At 41.5% G+C, this 13,088-nt stretch overlaps 1 protein-coding gene across 7 annotated transcripts in view; it reads left to right on the top strand.

Moving 5' to 3' along the window:
• The window catches only part of qkia (QKI, KH domain containing, RNA binding a), a 73,677-nt gene extending 61,566 nt beyond the window's left edge, over positions 1–12,111 (top strand). Inside the window, exons 5-9 of one of the 7 annotated variants that reach the window (XM_061063173.1) lie at positions 6–93; positions 873–983; positions 2,003–2,443; positions 4,421–4,495; positions 5,809–12,111. In XM_061063173.1, the coding sequence (XP_060919156.1) occupies positions 6–93; positions 873–983; positions 2,003–2,443; positions 4,421–4,495; positions 5,809–5,825 (732 nt within the window). In that variant the 3' untranslated portion in view covers positions 5,826–12,111. Of the gene's footprint in view, positions 1–5; positions 94–872; positions 984–2,002; positions 2,444–4,420; positions 5,287–5,808 lie in introns of those variants that run through there. The other 6 variants (XM_061063175.1, XM_061063174.1, XM_061063172.1 and 3 more) reach the window with 6 other exon arrangements.
• Positions 12,112–13,088: the final 977 nt, after the last annotated feature.

The following is a 13,088-nucleotide window of genomic DNA, read 5'->3' as shown; positions in this document are numbered from 1 at the left end:
CACAGGCGGAGGGAGAAGACAATTTGAAGAAGATGCAGCTGATGGAGCTAGCGATACTCAACGGGACGTACAGAGACAACAACATCAAAACACGTAAGTGAGCTGCCAAGTACAAACACACACATCCAAATTCACGCAATCCATGTACTTCACACCACATCTTCTGACTCCACATACCACGCTTTTATCATAGAAAACCTTTCTTGTGTGTTTCTCATTGACTAATGTTGTTTACCTTCATTAAACGGATGCATAGTCAGATCTTCTCTGTACATACCATCGTTGTGTTTCTGACCATAAGAAGATCTCTCTTTCTGAATCTTTCCAAACAATTCATGTTTACCTCCCCAGCCATGAGAAGGATAACTTCCACTCTGTTCTATAGTCTATATTTCTATCATTCATCTCCCCCCCTTCTATCCTCCATCCTGCAGCACAGACGTGATCTCTTTGTATCATTTGCTCTTGGTCAACTTTCAGCACATTGCTATATTTCACCTGCGCAACTCTGCATGTTCGTCACAAGCTCATCTATTTCTAGTGTTTGCCCCTTCATCACCCAAATGTCTTTTTTTTTTTTAAATGCATGATCAGGCTTATAATTTGAATTAAGTAAATCATATGAAGGCCCATCCCTTTGTCTACAGAGCCCCTTATTTCAGTATTTGTGCGTTTACTTTTTGAACCCTTGGTTCTTTGCCTTATTATCAGAGCCCGACCGATTTAATCGGCCAGCCGGTAATATCGGCCGATATTAGCATATCAAGTGACTGTCGGTATCGGCTAATTTTTATCGCAGATATGCGCCGATAGTACTAGATTCATTCATCAGTCAAATAGCATTAAAATTGAATTTCATTGTATTACACTAGCAGTTCCCTTTCTGGATGTCAACAGCAGAGGGTGCTATATGGATTACAGCAACCAATATCACCCTGCAGACTGTCGAGCGATGATGCAAGTACACTCGCAGTTACCATCCAGTTGAGTGACAATCTTTTCTTCATTATACATCTTTTCCACAAGTGTTTGATTACTACATCTGACAGATCAACACAATAATTGTGTTTATCTATATCCATCTATATCTACAGATCCAACATGGATATAAGACAGATATCGGTATCCGATTTTTTTCCTCTCCCTAATGTTGATATCGGTATCGCACCCGAAAATCCCATATCGGTCGGGCCCTATTTATTATCATTGAAAGTGTAATTTTACATGGCCACACACATGAAATCAACAGTGAATAAATTAATCAAAGTAATTAACTTTCCCTGTATAACATCTGTTCAAATGGAAGCCATGATGAACAGGCCCACCGTCTAACATTAGCTTTCTTAGAGCTTGATGCCTTTGGGGGGAAGCATGTGTGGCACTGTTCTCAGCACATGCTTATGCAGAACCACTTGAAAGATGATTTATGTGTTTAAAATTATACATTTTTTCCAACTGAAATGGAGTGCTGAACATGTGGGGGATCAACACGTTCTTGCATTACTGGTGAAAATTCCCCCTTGTGATTTTGTGAATAGTGTTTTGTAAATCATCCCCTTCATTGAGTATCTCCCCCCAATGTAGTCGTCGCTCCATTTCCGTTGGCATGTATGTTGTTTACCTCACCTCTGCCATTTCCAGTAGATGAATGTTTTGCTGCCATGGTGATTTGTATGCTTTGAATGCATTGGGATGACAGCAGCGTTTTGTGTTTTGGTGCGAGGGTTTTTTTTTTATTTTGTCTTGCTTATGTTGACTTTTCCTTTGCAACAGATTGTGGCTTTGTGGTTCAACACCATGATCATTGCATGGACTAATTTTCCCTTTTGCCCCCTCCCCTCCTCTCTCCTCTCTACCTGCCACTTCCTGTTCCCTATTCTTTTCCTGCTTTGTATTTCCCCCCCCCCCCTCACTGTTCATATGTGATTATGATCGTCCACACTTCATCTTTTGTCCTCTTTCTTCTTTCTACTCCTGTCCTTCGCTCTCTTGCTTATGGCAGCCACCCTTGCATTCTCTCTTGCAGCAGCGGCAGCAGCCGCTCAGGGCCCTCGCCTAATAGCGGCCCCCACGGGTCAAGTGTTGCCTCCCCAAGCACTCCGACCCCAGACACCAGCCGGGACTCCCATCATGAACCTCATCCGGCCCACTCAGATGGCTGCCATGCTGCCCAATGGCACCCCCACCCTGGTGCCTCCCACACCGGATGGCGGGCTCATCTACACCTCCCCTTACGAGTACCCTTACGCCCTGGCACCCACCTCCCTGCTGGAGTACCCCATCGAGCACAGTGGGGTTCTAGGTAAGAGAGCCTGGGGAAGCATGGGTGCGGCAGGTACAGCGCCCAACTTTAGCCAGCCTGGACAGGAGGGCAGCTTGTTTTACCCCGGAGTGGGGGTGCTGGACGCGGCTTCCATGAGCCACAGTCAGGACTTGTTGAAAGGTAAATATATCGTGTCCACCTGAGGATCACAAAAACAAACTCGCGGGGTGGATAAGCTGGGAAAGCTCTAGGTAATGGGATGACCAGCTATGTGGCTCATATGGACACTGTATTAAGAAGGCAAAGTGGGACAGATGTTACCTTGTGAGGGCTAGGCTCTAGGCAAGTTCTCTTTAAAAATTTAGACTTCACTGTTTAGTTACTTCCTTGCAAAAACAGTTCTGCTCTCAGGTTTACATTGCCTATTTTCTGCGAGGTTCATATAGGAGGACTGGGCTCAGAGTGAAAAGAGACACGCTGGCAGAAAGACGCTCACATACACGCAGCCTGCTCTCTAACCCTTTCATGCACTGGCCTGGAGGCATATTCAGTCTGGCGGCAGATCCCCTCGGATTTCTGCAGCTTTTGAAATCATTTCTCCGCGCTGTTCTCTGCAGGCAGGCCTTGATGCCTGTAGATAGTCCCTCTCTCACTCCCACTGGGGATGTTCATTAAATTCCTCCAGTCTCCCCCTTTTTCTCCTCCTTCCCCTCTCTCCATTGTCTCACCCCTCTCGAACTCCAGCGCTGTGCTAATACCTGACGTTCCTTTTTTAAGGTCTGTGTCAGGAGTACAGTTCTCTATGAGGGTCTACAGATTATATTCAACCTCAATGGTGCTTTAAGCTCAACACATCTGCTACCAAAGAGACAACTCTACATCTAGGGATGAATACAAAGTGACTTATACGAACCCCATATGTTGGACTGAGGTTCTGTTGAACATTAGCGATGCTTTATCCCATGTTAAGACAAAAGAGACTTTAATTTGACACAGAACTCGGCGGCATCTGGCAGCAGCAAACACAGTGTGGTTTTTAGCTGACCTGTGTTTTTTTTTTTAGATGCCTCTGGGAGTCATGTGTAGAACAGACAGGGGCAGCCGACTGGCTTTTCTCTCTTTAACTTGCAGGGTTACACCAGCTTAGTGCATTTTATTTACTCACACTATCGATTGGTGCCTTCAGCAACACAGGGCCCCGTTGAACACACTCACTCGCGTACCCACACACACACACACACACTCTGCGCTCGGCTCGGCTGCCTGCGCTGCTGAATCCAGCCGCTGAGAATTAGGAGATGTCAGGCCATCTGCTTCTTCGGTGGCTCCGTCGTCATAAGCCAAAACTGTCTCAAAACAGAAATCCCAGTTTAATTTTCATACTTATTCCATTTGTTCCCCCCCCATCTTCCTTTGGGAGGGTTGATTTATATTTAATCATTCATTTACACATTTCTAATGTAATACTTGAAAATAAAGTGACACACCAACCGTTTGATGTCACATATTCGAGCACTGCGGGGGGAAGAAATGAGTTGTGACAAACATAGGAGGGAAATGACAGCCTCTGTCACCAGAGAACAGATTGACCTGGAGAGAAATAGTGAAGGAGGGAGAGCGAGAGAAAATGAAAGAGCGAGGGAGAGAGGAAGAGGCAGGTGGTGTCTGGGACTATTCAATTACCATCAGAGCTGTATTGGATTTCCCCCCCTCCTTTCAAAATAAAGAGACAAATTTCTCTCAATCCCCCCCCACTGGATCCCAGAGGAAGAATCACATTATTTCTCCCAGACAGCCCAGGAGCTTTTACCCTTTACCTCCCCCACCACCTCCTTCAAAGAGTCCTCCATATGACTCTGAGCACTGTGGAATTTTATGACTTAAGTTATGCATTGTTTAAATACCAAGTTAAACGCCAAAAAAAAGGTGTATTATTTGTTTTTCTACTGCATTTTTCTACACGTAAACAAAAAGCTATGTGTGTCTGTGTACATGTACTATAATCTGTATTATGTTGCTATTCAGTGTATTATTGTATTATCCAAGTATTCTAATGATAACGGCTAAACAAATGTGAATGTTCTTACTGTAAACATGACTGTTTCTCCCCTGCTCCAAGTGAATGGTTTCTAACCTTGTGGACCTGTTGCGATCTAGGTGCAATGGCTACTAAAGTGAGACGGCATGACACGCGGGTCCATCCTTACCAAAGGATTGTGACCGCTGACAGAGGTCAGTTTAGTCTCCTAGCTACACTCTGCTATTGACTGATGATGACATGATTATTATGCCTATTATGCCTCGATGCCTTAGTTGGGAATTTATATATTGTCTGTATTCTATGATTTTGTCCCTCCCCCTCCCCCCCACCACCACCTCTCCTACCCTATACATCCACACACCAGCTAAATGGTCGCTTGTGGTTCTGCACATTTTTTGTTTACATTTAGTACTTAGAGCATATGCAGTATTAAACGACTGTATTTGTCAAAGCTCAGGCGGAAAGTAATCTTAAGAGCTTTTTTTTTTGGTTCATGCAGCTGTGAAGCCAGGACAGGTGATACTTAGCAGGAAGGTGTATCATGACATTCCTCTGATGTGAGATTAGAGCGTTAAAATGGGTGGGGGGGGGCAGGTTTGTTCCTATACATGATTTATCTGCAGCGCTCATAAGGAAAAAAAAAAGGAGAAGCATCTGAGACCTAGTAAGAGGAGGACGAGTAGCTGCGCTGCTAGCAGGCACCATGTTACCTTGACATGTAGATGAATTTAGCCTTTTTTTTTCTTTTTTCTACGGAGTGTAGACGCGCACACACATGAGCTGAGGTCGCTTCCTTTTTCTCCAGTGTTTTTTGCAAACAGATTGAAATAAAGCTAAAATACATTTTTTTAAATATTTTCAGTTGTACATGAGGTACTGTCATTTTATATTTGAGCATTTTATATCAAATGTATTTATGGTTCTTGTGTATATTTATATTCTCTAAAAACTATACTGCTAAATAAAGAGCGAGCGAATCGGACCACATCGATTCAGTTATTCTTTTGCACATTGACCACCATAGACCCCTCGTTCCCCTTCACGTAACAGTAGTGACTGTAAGTCGGCCGTTCAACTAATCACACTGTCTGTAACTTGCACTCCACCTTGACAGACACTAAAAACACTAGATTTTTGTTCCTCTGATTTTGTTTGTCTGTTCAACCTGTCTTTGCTTCAGATGTTTGGTTATGAGGGGAGGAGGGGGGGGGTGTGGGGGGGTGCGCTTAAATGAAACCACACAGCTACCTGACTTAGGATGGGGGCTTAGTAGTAGTAGAGCGATAATGATGCTAATCGTCATGGTTACACTGAGATTAGCTGAGTCCATCTCACATTGGCATACAGGGGAATTAGGAGCAAGAGAGGGGGGGGGGGGGGGCGACATGAGAGATTGCATTCATTTTATTGTTAAAATGATGTCATTCCAGTCTCTTCTTGCTGACACTAATATCCTTTCTATCTTTTTTTTCTGTTTGTTTTGTTTTTGTTTCTAACCACCTAGCCGCCACCGGCAACTAACACATGACCTTCTGACCTCTGAACTCTTCACCCAATGACGAGCCGCCCCAAGCCTGCCTGCTGATCAGTTAACTGGTAATTGCCTTTTGCTAGCCTCTCGGACGCAAGTGAGAGAGAAAGAGAGAGAGAGAGAGAGAGAGAGAGGCGCCTGCCCGTACAGTTACCCTAACACATTCTGACAAAAAAAACAACAACAACAACAACAACAACAACAAAAAAATAGACAACAACGCAGCATCTTCACAGAAACACAACAAAACCCAACTACGTTGTGTAATATTCATTTTTTTCCCTCTGTTCATTGAGTTAAGTTCCCATTCTTTCTCTTTCTTTTTCTTCATGAATCACACACTGGGTGGATGTGTTTATGTTGTACTCATAAATCTGCACTGAATTATATAGCAATAAAGAACCCCACCCAAACCTGCCCACCCACCCTCCTTTATAAGCTCCAATTTGGTGACCTCAGCGGTATGAGTCAAAGTTCAATAACATCCATTTGACGCAAACCTATTTTGGTTTCAGAGAACAAAGTGCTCCCCCCCACCCCTCTCAAATGCAGGACCCACTCCCCTCCCCTCCCCGCCTCCAACACCCACCACCTTTTTTTTTTTTTTTTTAAAGGAGAGAAAAAGAAACAGAAGGAAAGGGAACAAACGCTCACATTAACTTGTTTAATTTCTGTCATTTTTTCACATGTAGTGCAATTTGTTGAGCTCTGAGATGTGATGATGAGCTGACACATTCTGGGTGTGCACCTCCAAACAGCTTTCTGTCTGTTTTTAAACAAACAAAACACAAAAAAAAACAAAAAAACAAGCATGGCTGAAATGATTGCAAAAGGAGCTTTTTATGATTTATGTGTGTTTTTTTTTTTCTGCTGTCTTTTTTTTTTGTTTGTTTGCTTTTTACTTTTGAGTCATTCTCTCCACCTGATTTTTGGTATTCTCTGTTTTCCATGTTTGACTAATTAGCTTCGCTTCAATCGACTCGCCCCAAACTATGGCAGGTGTTTTTTATCTCTGGAAAACAAAGCAATCTGATGTTTGAAGCAGGCTGCAGAAAAAAATAAGCAACCATGAAGGGCAAGATGGGGAAGGTCATTATTAGGGATGAGGGGTCTTGTGTGTGTGTGTGTGTGTGTGTGTGTGTGTGTGTGTGGGTGGGTGTGTTTGTGTGTGTGCGTGCGTGTGTGTGTTTTAATTAATACTACATTGAAAGTAGGGTGTGCTGAGGCTACGGGGTTAGTGGTAGTGCTTCTTAGCTACTGACCATTGCTACGCCCCCATCCACACTACATCCATTATAACAGTGCCTGATGTATTTAGAGAAAATATCTCCATGAGTTAGCCGAGCTGTGATGGAAAAGACAAAAAACAACAAAGTATTACGTGTGCGTATTTAGCCAAAGGGTTTTCCAATGAATTATATATCTGCAATTATGCGTCTGTCTCACAGAGGGCTCCGAGTGTAGAGGTGTAAATGTGTGGGGCCTGCCTTCAGCTCACACAGACAGCAGGGTCACTCCAGGTCAAATCAGACACAGGGACTTTTTATATATTCTACACACTCTCTTAAATCTGCTCTGTAGGAAAAATCAAATAACTCCTGTTTAACGTTTCGCTGATTACTCTTTACCTCGGGACTTTTCTTATTTCCACACTGCTTAAATTAACTTTACAGAAAGACTTTTTTAAAGTTCAACAAGTTCAGACACAGAGCTCCTGATGCTTTCCCTCTGTAGGAGAGACACCGAATGAAATGTCTTTAACAGATCTGAATGATTGACAGGCATGAACAGATGTCACATTTAAAGTTTCTGACTCTTTGAAATTGAGAAAAATATAAAATATGGAAATATACACACTAATGCATTGAAGCTTCCTGATAATGAAGAACGTTTGTGTCCAGTGCTTCACTTAGGTGACATTTTAAAACGCCAAATTACGCTGTTGACACTTTTGTTGACACTTTTGTTGACACAAGACTGAGAGATTTTGTTTAAAATCTGTATTTTATTTCATTGACGACCTAAATCAAACAACAACAACCTTAAATCCAGCCGTAAACATTTCCACATGAATCTGGTTTGAACCAGTTCTAAAAAGTAAACCGTCCCCTCTCTCTGATTTGACCTGGTGTGTGACACTCGCAGGCGGTCAGATCGTCTCTGACCCATTAACGCTCTGCTTTTTGAGGAGGCTTAACGTGGGCTATTAACACTAAATCAACATGTTCCTAGGTTACATGGCGAGGGGGGGGGGAGGGGCACTTTGAAGTTCTGTACATAAATGCTTTTCATCAACCTGGCTTCTATTTTTAAGTTGTTTCATCAGCCTCATTGCCAAAAGAGTGTTTTTAGTTTTTTTCAATTTTTTTTTATTTCTGCATCTCAACTTTTGGTCAACATTTTTTTTTTACGTTTAGTTTTTTTCAATTTTTTAACCCCGGTGAAAATTCATTTGCAATATGAGGCTGACATTCTGTAAGCCTTTCGTGAACATGGACACTTGTGTTCTCTGATGATGAAACGTTCATTTCTCACACATAAAGCGTCCAGAAGAGAAGCGCATCCACAATGTGTCACACCTCCCCGGGATCTCGGACCCGATCCGGAGCCCATGAACCTTTTGTTGAACTCTCTCAAGAAAAAATAGGATGTGAAAGCCATGCCTGCCTGTTCAAATTGCTTTATACATACTTATTATATATATATAAATATATATATATATATATAAATATATAAAAATGTAGATATCTGTCATTGCATATACAAATACAGAAGAGAACAAAAACTAGATAATTTTACAGGGTGCTGGAGAAGAGGAAAAAATGAGAAATCTATTTTTGGCAATTTTAGCTTTTGATACCTTACTTGCAGTTACAAAATCAGAAAAAAAGACATAAAAAAAAGTTTTAAAGCGTAAAGAGGGGGGAAAAACAGACAAGCTGAGTGGGTGAGGAAGAAGTGCTGTTACCCTGGATATGATTTGAAACGAGGAAAAAAAAAAAGACCAAAAGAGTCGTAACCCTGGAAGAGAGCGAGCGAGACAGACGCCTGAAGAGTTTCAAAACAAAACACAGTATGATCAAATCAAAGTGCCTTATCAACAGTGGTTTCTGTTTCCTGAGTATTCCAGTTGTGTTCAATAATATCCAGCACCCACCGAGACGGCGCAGAGAGGAATGGCTAGCGTTACACGCTCTGAATAGTCAAGCAGGGCGGGGCCGCCACCTCGACGTGGCGTCACCCTCCGAGTTCTTCTATGCAAAAAGAATAGCAGTCATTTTGACCAGCTAAAATATGTGCCATGGTTTTGTCTTCCTGAACTGATTTTTTGTTTCTCCTTTTTACTATACGGCCCTTTACTCTGCAGTCCGTGCAGCTTTCTGTTCTCTTGATTCAGATTTTAACGATCAAATGAAATATTGTCTTGATTTTTTTTTTTTTTTTTTTGTGAACTGTGACAAACTTCCTCGAACAAATTGAACTGCCAATAGCAATGCAGCAGTCTGCCAGAACATGTTTGGATCATGAGCCGAGCAAAAAAAACAAAAACAATAACACAACATTCAAGGGAACGGATATTTTAAAAAAAAAAAAGAAGGGGGGGGGGGGCCGTCGTCTGCGCTTGTTTCAACTGCTGCAAACTGAAATCATCCGCTCCATGTGATCTCTGTCAAATTGACACCAGAAGATCAGTTCAATCAGGACGGATGAAAAGTGCTGACTAATAAATAAAAAACAAAACAAAAAAACAACAAAGTTTTCAGTTGTTGAAACAGCAGACGTGCAGCGTGTGACCTGAAGGTGAAAAACATCAACAAAGCGATCATGTCTAAAGTCGTCACCCTCCGACCCCGGCGTCACAAACTTGGCAGTCTTTTTTCTTTTTTTTTTCTTTTTTTTTCAACTCATAGCTCTTTTCATTGTGCTGTTACACCGAAAGGTCATAGAGTTTTTTTTTTTCTTCTTCTCAGTGTTATTCAAATTTTTTTATTTTTTATTTTAAATTGAAAATGCAATATTAAAGCAGATCAAGAGATGGCTATTCAGCATTCGACAGTATTAAGAAACGTCTCTGTGCAATGTTACAACTCGCTGTGTCATTGTGAAAGGCTGGATAAGTCCATCAGGTGAAAGGTGAATTCTATACCTACCGTATTCTCTCTGGCCTGCCTACTACATGTATGATAATGTAATTAACAGCCATTGTTACAGGTTTATAATGTATTTTTCTAATCTCATTTTATATGTATATTAATCATGTTTTTCTGAGTGCTTTTTTTTTTTTTTTTTTTTTTTTTTTAAGAAAACCCACTGCTCCTTTTTTCTCCCCCCCTCTCTTCCTCCCCCTCTCTCTTTGACATCTTTAAGACTGTCTCTTGTGGGGAGTGTTGCCTTTTCCCTGTTATATATATCTTTTTATTTTTTAGTTTTTTTTTGTTCTTTCCTTGCCAAATCCCAGCTTGTTTAACTCATTAGCGACTTTATTAGTTTCCTTGTCATAAGTATTTTTACATGCTTGCATTTAGTTTTCATGGTGTATGCTGTTATTTTTCTTATTAACCTCTTGGCATTTATTTTAATAAAACATTCTTAGTAAGAATTTTACTAACTTTGCTGAGATTTTTGTCTTGTGTTTTTAACCAGTTTCATGAATGTATTTACCTTTTGGTCTGGATCACGGACTAACACGATTAAAAAAAAAAAAAAAACAACAACAACAACTTCCGTCTGGCCATCACTCACACTGACTTATTGACACTACACAAACACACACACTCACACACGGCAACACAAAACCTGCACGAGTTGAAAAGCTCCGCCTCCCCCTTCACTGCCGCTCACGCACTCTCACCTCTGTGCTGAAGAAACCTGCTCACAATATTCACACTCGCCCCGCCCCCCTCCTCCTCCCCTTCCTCTTTCCCTTCAGTTCAAACACCGCTGCTGTATCTCGTCGCCTCTGTGGTTTGAGACGACCCTCTCGTCGTTAGTTGACCCGTCCTTCTCGTGTGATGGCAGGAAGAGGGGGGGGGCTTGTATAAGCTGCATGTTACTGGAGGTCACTGGTTATCCTCTGGGTAGGCTTTCCCTTCACACTCCGGTTAAAAGTCGGGTTTTATTCACTATTGTTACTAAAGAAATAATCCCTGCAGATAAAAGTCCTCTTTCTCTTCGCTCCTGCAGGACTTAACAATAATCTGTGCAAAGACACTGCTAGTCATCTCTAAAGGATTAATGCTACTGAGCAGGACATTACACTGAGGGGAGGGGGGGGGGGGGCAACATGTACAAATGACAGTTTCATGTGATAGTCTAAATCTGTCCCCGCTCTTTCATTGATGGTTCCATTGCGTCCTGGTCATGCCTGGATAGCAGTGTTACAGTTATCACCAGCTGTTGTCTGTTTGGTGAACACTTCTCCCCCATTTGGCTTATTGATAGAAGCGCTAATACCGGGTCATTGGGGAGCACCCATAATGCTTAGACACACACCAGTACACCGTGCCAATATGAAGTACTTTGGGATCAAAACAACCCGTTCTATTCCTTCCAGTGTCAAATGCTGATCTGGCTTTCAGCCTGCAGAACTCTGGTTGTTTTTTTTTTTTTTTGTTGTTTTTTTTTTCCCGCTGTCGCCCGCTCCTCCCGGGGTTCATTCAGCTCTCCTCTTTCTCTTTTTATTCAGCTTTCTTCCTCCTCCACTAATTCAAGGTATTGACACTGACACACAAGCAAGCAAAAACAAAAAAAAGATTAACTTCATTAATCCTGATTTATTTTTTACTTTAACCCACCGAGTGATGTCTCAGGATTTAATTTTTTTTCCTGCTCTTTTTCTCCAAAATCTGCACAAAAAAAAAAAAAAAACATCTTGGCCTAACAGTTTTCAATTCTCCATCACGCCTCAGCGAGCAGGATACAAGGATTAAAAGAGTCTAACATCAAACTTAACATTTCTCTTCCTCTCTGGAATTAACATCTTGTGTCTTTGATCTGAAAATGTGTTTTTTTCCGCCTCCAACACTTTGCTTGTTCACCAGCAAGTCGAGGCAGAGATTGGACTACAGGCAGCACAAATAGATTCCCCTCTTTAAACTCTGGGAATACACGCTTTCATTTATTAGCTTTTTTTCTGATTGGCTCCTTTTCTGACCTCATGAGGAACTTGAGCAGAAGTCCGTCCTTTAGCGGCTCATTTGTTTGTTTTTACAGAGTAGATAAAAACATCATGATATTTTTTCCAGAGCACAAGTTACAACAAACACTGCCAACTTTTTTTTTTTAAAAAGTGCCTTTTTTTCCTAAACATGAGAAATGATATATTTTTCTACTTAACCATTCAAGTGCCAATTTCCTGCCTCCTTTAATCTCGCCGTTAAGCTTTTTTGTCGAGCACAAAAAAAAAACTAAATGCCCACGCTTTTTTTTTTTTTTTTTTTGTACATACTTTCAAATGTTAACTGGAAACGTTTGACCAAAACAAACTGGGAATTTTGGTCACAACAGCTCCCCGCCATTAAACGCTGCTTTAATGGCACCTGTTTTGAATTTGACGAGCTGAGAACGTTCTGATTGGACCACAGTATGCAGCCACCGTCTGCGCGCATACTGCTGCCCAGTTCTCAGTGGCCTTTTTCCAAAACGCCGGGCATTCAGTGTATTGATCTACTAACTACCTTTTTCACCTGTCAGTCGTTTTTCTTTATTTTCTTCTTCTGTTCTGTTTAACAAACATTCCTCCAATGAGTTAAACGGCAGGTTAACCAATCAGTATTGCTCTCAGCGATGTAGCACTCAGGTGGTTAAAGGGCAAATGCTACCAAAACAGAACAGGAAACACGAAGCCCCACTGGAATTTTTTTTTTTTTTGACTGTGATAAAAGTTTTCCTAAAATCATACTAGTATGATATAAACTGTAAGTTTCTCATCCATAGAGTGGTGCACTAAAATCTGTGAGATTTTCTTTTTTTTGTGGAGTTGTAAGTTTTTAATGTGACGTAGCCTTTATTCTTTTGTTTTGTGTTACCTTTGTTTTTACAGAGGGTAAGACTGAGAGTTTTTTGATTAGGGTTGTAAAACATGTAATGCCAGTTTTTGTTGCTCACACCAAAAAAAAAAAAAGTAAAGAAAAAGGAAAAACAAATGTCATGTGTGCAATAAAGAACCATATTTACAAGCTTCCCTCTGACTGCTCTACCTGGACTCGTCCTTTTGCTTCCATATATCGCCGACATCATTTCTGTGGATTTGC

This window comes from Labrus mixtus, chromosome 18 (genome assembly GCF_963584025.1).
Source record: "Labrus mixtus chromosome 18, fLabMix1.1, whole genome shotgun sequence".
NCBI classification, from domain to species: domain Eukaryota; kingdom Metazoa; phylum Chordata; class Actinopteri; order Labriformes; family Labridae; genus Labrus; species Labrus mixtus.
Note: the sequence above shows the minus strand (reverse complement) of the source record. Positions and strands in the feature narration are given on the sequence as shown.